General features: G+C 35.4%; 1 protein-coding gene across 2 annotated transcripts; it reads left to right on the forward strand.

Annotated features, from left to right (window-relative positions):
* The first annotated feature begins 745 nt into the window (after nt 1-745).
* LOC115709923 (protein Dr1 homolog) lies at nt 746-4,880 on the forward strand. Of its 2 annotated transcripts, none has more exons than XM_030638184.2 (6): nt 746-1,007; nt 1,160-1,221; nt 2,021-2,110; nt 2,839-2,933; nt 4,192-4,260; nt 4,529-4,880. In XM_030638184.2, the coding sequence occupies exons 2-6, from the start codon at nt 1,164-1,166 to the stop codon at nt 4,685-4,687; spliced, it is 471 nt and encodes a 156-aa protein (XP_030494044.1). In that variant the 5' UTR covers nt 746-1,007; nt 1,160-1,163; the 3' UTR covers nt 4,688-4,880. The 2 variants fall into 2 exon arrangements, with proteins under 2 accessions (XP_030494044.1, XP_030494045.1); XM_030638185.2 differs by having other exon boundaries at nt 797-1,007; nt 4,532-4,880.
* Nucleotides 4,881-6,376: the final 1,496 nt, after the last annotated feature.

Below are 6,376 nucleotides of genomic sequence, written 5' to 3' on the forward strand. Positions count from 1 at the left end.
GGGTGCCTAGCTTACCCATGGCCATAGCCATTTGACCCATGTAATTTGCTACATTCCCAGAGGAACCGAAGGAACCAAGAGATCCGCCGGTTAGGTTTGAAGGCTCCGGTGGTGAGACGAGAGAGAGAAAGAGAGAAAGGGGGTCGCTGGGGTTGGGGTTCAAGGCCGGTGGTCACGGGAATTTATGGTTGAGGCTAAAAATTAGTATTACATGGACCACTAAAAATTTGCCACGTGTACAAGTGTGTACACGTGGACGTCCACCATGACACTTAACTGTGATTTTTGGACGGAGGTGTACAGAGTAAAACGAAATGAGAGTTTAGGTAGTTTAGCCGCCAAAATTTTAATTTTTGTGGTTAAGTGTTACAAACCGTAAAATTCAGGTGGTTTAGCCGCCAATATCCCTATGTTTAAAATGGTTGTTTAGGTTCTTTGGACTTAGTACTTTATTCAACATATTTATCAAAAAAAAAAATTAACGTGGGAAGAACGTACAGAATTAGCGCGTGGGAGCATATTATATTTGGAATAAAAAATTAAAAAAATTAAAAAGAGCCACAAAACTAACTCAAAGCTCCAAGACCAATACGTTTACTCCCCAAAAAACAAAAAAACTTCAATTTTTGAGACTTATTCAAGCGCCAAATCCAATCGTGGGAATCACGTGAGACCACTAGATCCACAGATTGTGGGGCCCATCTGGAGGCAGACCCACTAATGTCGAAGCTCCTTCCGACGCGGTAGTGAAGCGCGTGGGAACATGTTAGTTCAACGCGCTGTAGGGGTGAGGGGGGGACTCTCTCACACTCTTTGCCCTAATCGCCTGCGAACAAGAACTGGCGCTCTTATCCTGAACAACAATGTCCTTCCCTGATAAATTCATATATCAACCATGTCCCTCTTCATCTTCATGATCTTCCTCCAACTCGGATCGTCTTCGATCGGTTGACTCGTTTCCCATACTGGCACCTCTTCTTTTTTTCCCGTTTCCCCTTTGTAACTCGGTGAGTCGAATATCCGATTCTCTCCCTTTCAACTTTTTTTTTTTTTTCTTGAGAAATAAAGGAACATCTTTCGATCTGTTCGTATTTTCATCGATGTAAACATATGTATATGTAAGAATATATTTTGATACATCGATTTTCGTTTTTTGAAGGTTAATGATGGACCCGATGGATATCGTCGGGAAGTCCAAAGAGGACGCTTCGCTTCCTAAAGGTATGTTTAATTTTTATGTATTTGAGGATTTTAGTTTAATTATCTTCTTAGGATTTTGTGTTGTATGAGTTTTTGGATGTATAGGTTTTGAATTAGGGTTTATAGTTTTCCCTTTACGGAGATTAGAAGAACAAAGATGGTCAATTTGAGGCAATAGAAGGATTGCGTGAAAATATTGATGACGAAGATTTTAGGGATTTTACTAATTTTTGTGTTATGTGTAAAATTTATGCATTTAGATGTGATATCAACTAACACGGTGATTTTGTACCCAGAAGACATAAAGAAATGATAACACATGAATCTTGTTCGAATGGTATCCTTGTTATTTTTACTTGCTACTTGTGTTTCTGAAGGAAAAAAGAAGAAGACTGTACTACTTGGTGTTGTTTTCTATTTAGGTGTGTATAGGGTTTGTTTTTCTTCTGAGAAGTAGAAAAAGTAGCACAATCTACTGGAACTGGTGAATTTAAAATTTCTGTTTGATCCTTTATTAAAAAAAATTCAATATGAAATCTGTTTGAACAATCCAGGAGGGGGATTGTGAAATTGTTTGTTTCACTCCTTTGTCACAAGTAATTTTCTCCTGAGCTATACTCGTAATGTTGCAGTAGTTGAACTGGTTCTTGAGCTCCATGACTTATTATTTGCCATCTGAGCCACCAAACGTTATTGCAGTTTTCTTCTGCATTTTGCAAAAGAAAAATAAAAGTAGATTAAGCAACAGGGCATAAGATAATAGTTTATTTCATTATTTTATTTGTTACATTGATCACTCACTTGTGATTTTTTTTTTCAGCCACTATGACAAAAATTATTAAGGAGATGTTGCCTCCGGACGTTCGTGTTGCAAGAGATGCTCAAGATCTTTTGATTGAGTGTTGTGTAGGTGAGCTTAGTATATATGATTTTCACTTTCTCTTTGTCTATTTACTGTAATATAACATCTGTGCGTAGTCTTTACTCTGTTACTGGGATTGAACTTGTCAGCATTCATGGTGTCCTGTTATTTTCTAACTTTTTTTTTAAAATATATTAAGTATAGCAGTTTGTTAATCCCAATTTGTTTATTTTATGTGATCCTGTGCCATCTTAACCTATTTGTTATCGATAGTGTCCACGTAGCTTAAAAATTTCTACTCCTAAAAGAGAAAAATAGTTCAATAAATAACGGGAACTATGTCCATTAGTGATATACTTAAATTCTCTACAAATCAATGGTGTTATCTACTTTTTTTTTTGTACCCACTTGCTATTCTCTTGGAAGTAAGCCTGGATGGTTGAATCTAATCATCTTTGTCGGACATAACAATAGTGTTTGTATATTGTTGTGATTGATTTACTGGTTGGAACTTGGAAGCTTGGACCCATGGTTTATCTGTGTTTATGCAATCATATTTAAGCAATCAAGTTTAGCCCTGAGGAGGGGACATAAGTTCTCTCAAAGTTCATATACTTTATTTTTATAAATTCAATTAATTGCATACACTATGATGTTGGAAAGTATTAAACGCCTTAATTTTAATAAAATGCATACTCTTTACTGGATTCATTGATGTTTCAAGTTATTTTTCTTTAGTACTGAAGAATTCTTTTATGCTATCCGTGTTTATGCAGAGTTTATAAACCTTATTTCATCAGAATCTAATGAAGTTTGTGGCAGAGAAGAAAAAAGAACAATTGCACCAGAACATGTTCTCAAAGCTTTAGAGGTATCTAATGTATCATCCCTGTTGCATGCGCACTTCTGCTTTTCAACGTAATGGTTTGAGTTCAGATTTCTAGCTTACATTTCGTAGGGATTTTTATGCATTTGTACTTAACGTTTCAGTATTGTTTAATTGCTGGATATGACTCGGTAATTTAATACATGTTACTGGCACCCCTGCCCGATGCTATGGACAATCTTTTAGTTGCCCTTGTACTGTTCACAGTATCATTTTTTCTGGAATTTTCTCTAGATTCATGTATTTACTTATGAAAGGCTTTACTTTCATTAAAAAAGGATTTTCTGTGGATTTGTTGGCATATATGTATGGTATAAAGTTGTCCCGTTAAAAAATAAAAGATTTCTGCAGCACTAAGGAGCTCTACTTAATTTGATGCAGAAGTATCTTAATTTTTAGCAGACCAGTAGGATTGGATCAAAACTTAAAAGCCAAAATTTTGCTTCTTATATTAGAGGTAAAAATAAGAAAACCACTGTTTTCAGCTTCCGTTGGTGTCATTACTAGTCATCCAGTTGTTTTTAAACATAAACACCTTCGCTACCAAATTTTTGTGAAACTAGGATTCTTGCCTAACCCTAAAATATTTATAGCAATTGCTATGTAGGCGCTTGGGGGATTCAAACCTCTAAATCTTGTGGGAGCAAAGTACATGCCTGACCATTTGAGGTGGCCTTCCTTGTGACAACTTTACTGTTAATTGACCCTCTTTCTCAAAATCAATTCATAACAGTGATTTCTCACCCCCATAAATTATTGATTAACTTTAATTGTCTATATCTCACTGGGTTTGAAATGAATTATCTTCTGTTCTTGTGCACTTTACCAGTTAACAATGATAATGAGACGGTGTAGAAGACATATTTTCTATATTTTATTTTATTTTATTTTCTCTTATATGTGCTCAGCTGTTAATTTGTAATACTAGAAAAGAATGTTTTTTTTACCCTTAACCCTTTTCTGTTGGATTCGACTATGTTGTTCCATTCTTTCTTCACTTTGTATTAAAGAAGTGTATTGTAATTTTTACTGTTGCGTGTCTCCGATATAAAATCTTTATGGGGGAAATCTATTTTTTAAGTTTGCCGTTTGTGCTTGGTATGATTATTGTGAAAAGAATTATATAGCAGTTTATATGTTTTTCACTTGGCCACTCTTTTCACTAAGATAAAATTGATTGTATTTATTGCGCTTCACTTTTAAAAATTTGAATTAGTGATTTGAAATGTTATTTAATTCTCAGGTGCTTGGCTTTGGTGAGTATATAGAAGAAGTTTATGCAGCATATGAACAACACAAGCTTGAGACCATGGTAATTGAAAATGTTGTGCCGTTGTTTTGAGTATGAGACTTTAGGAGGGTAGCCATTAGTCAGCAGTTTATTACCGCTGGTTTTAAAATAGATCTTGTTTTGCTTCTCTCTCCATCTCTCTTGCACACACACACAAATCAAGGTTTTTATTTATTTTTTATTTTTTAATATCAGTGAAATGTGAATCTTATGAAAGAGGCCCTTAACTGTGGAGTCAAATTGTAAGTCTTCATGCAGTTTTATACTGATAACACCGTGGTCCTACCAGCAGGACTTAAGAAGTGGCAAATGGAGCAACGGAGCCGAAATGACAGAGGAAGAAGCATTGGCTGAGCAACAGCGGATGTTTGCTGAGGCTCGTGCAAGAATGAATGGTGGCACTGCTACTCCAAAACAACCAGAACCTGACCAAAGTTTAGAGAGCTAACTTTAGGATCTTTAGTTTCTTGAATTGTAGGCAAGCATCTGAGACATCCATTTTGTGCTTCTAATACCTCCTAATATTGTGTACAAAAACATTGACTAGTTTGCTGGCCTATGTTAATATGCACTTGAATATGTATTCTCTTTATGGATCGATGTCTATAAGTTAATGTAATTAATTAGTAAGCGATTGTCCAGATCCACCTGCCTGAAATGTACCCTATTATTTGTTTATTCTGTTGTTGTTATTAATCAGCATTATACCTTTTCATCTTCCAAGCATGTATCAGTATCACGGTGCCTGTGCTGTCAGTTTGTATTGTCTTCATACGAATAGGGACAGTGTTTGGTTGAGTATTAGCTCATGTATTATTTAAATTGCATCTTTTTTCAAATAAAAAAAATAAGCTATACACATCTATGTAAAATTAAAAGTGCAAAGTAATTACTTACTCATAAAGCATAGATAGGGCCACTTTGAGGTGTTTTTAAAAAGTGTTGGCGGTGGTGGTCTAAGCTAAGGCACATATCTTCTAAATAGAGTCTATTAGTAGCACTAAACTAAAGATGGTATCTAGTTGCATGGGACACCGAGCCTGGAAAATGGGAAATGCATACGAGTATGAATGTATTAAAAAGAGTATCAAATTATTATTGTGGTAAGGATTAAATTGGTTTGACATGGCGGTGGTGGAGGTGGGTGGTCGCTTTAGACAACTGCCAAATAAATGCAAATGACATCTGGTGGAACCAGTTGCACTGCGGGTGTTACTTCTTCGGTAGCTACCTTAACCTTAGCTATCGGTACCGTTAGGTCTTTTTTTAATGAATAAAACAAAATAAAACTTGACAACGCCAACAGTTGACTAAAATTTCTTACCTTTTTTTTTTTGTCTTTTTTTGTCTTAACACTACTAATAAGGGTATAGTTTAAGGAAACAGTGTGTTAATCTATTAGTTTTTTTTTTTCTAAATCAGGTTTTCTACTATGACAAATATTTTTCATTGCCATTATTATAAGTTTTAGTGGTGAGTTGAAATTCTTCTTATTTTCACATTACCTAAGAATTATTCCATATATTATTTTTTAATATTTTTTTTTTCAAATTTACAGTTGGTAGTTTCTCCGATGGTTTTTATGTAGGTTGCTATACGAAATTTTTGCAATTTAAGTTTGTAGGGATTTTTGTGTAAAATTCTGTAAAAATACAAAATAAAAACTATTTTAAAGTAAAAATAATTTTATTTTACCGTTGTTTCTGAGGATCTTAAATAGCAAAAATATGCAGTGATTTTGTAAATGGGCGTCAATATTGCTTGATCTCAAAAGGTGGAGAGCAATGAGATGAAGAAATGACTTACTAGGTAGGGTAGGGTCCCCACAAGAGCAGGAGAGAGAGAGAGAGAGAGAGAGAGAGAGAGAGAGGTGAAGTCAGTTCGCAGGTTGGTGAAGTGAAGAGTCTGGAGGCATGAGATGAAAGCATTCAGGCAACTGTAGATGTAGAGCCCTCAGCCTGGCACACATTCTGCACCACAAGGGTAGGGTATGTGTGTGGACTGGTGATGTATTATTATTTGTGTTGTATGCATCTGATCTGGTCCCCTACGTACCTGCTGTGCTCTCAATGCTAATAGCAATTTGACCCAAACACCCCTTCTATTCCCCTCCAATAAATATAGAAATAAATTACTT

The sequence above is a fragment of the Cannabis sativa genome, chromosome 3 (genome assembly GCF_029168945.1).
Source record: "Cannabis sativa cultivar Pink pepper isolate KNU-18-1 chromosome 3, ASM2916894v1, whole genome shotgun sequence".
In the NCBI taxonomy this organism is placed as follows: domain Eukaryota; kingdom Viridiplantae; phylum Streptophyta; class Magnoliopsida; order Rosales; family Cannabaceae; genus Cannabis; species Cannabis sativa.

Coding starts and splice junctions, on each gene's coding strand:
- LOC115709923 (XM_030638184.2), top strand. CDS start 1,164: ATGATGGACCCGATGGATATCGTCGGGAAGTCCAAAGAGGACGCTTCG. Junction 1,222..2,020: donor GGACGCTTCGCTTCCTAAAG/GTATGTTTAATT, acceptor TTTTTTTTTCAG/CCACTATGACAAAAATTATT. Junction 4,261..4,528: donor AACACAAGCTTGAGACCATG/GTAATTGAAAAT, acceptor TGGTCCTACCAG/CAGGACTTAAGAAGTGGCAA.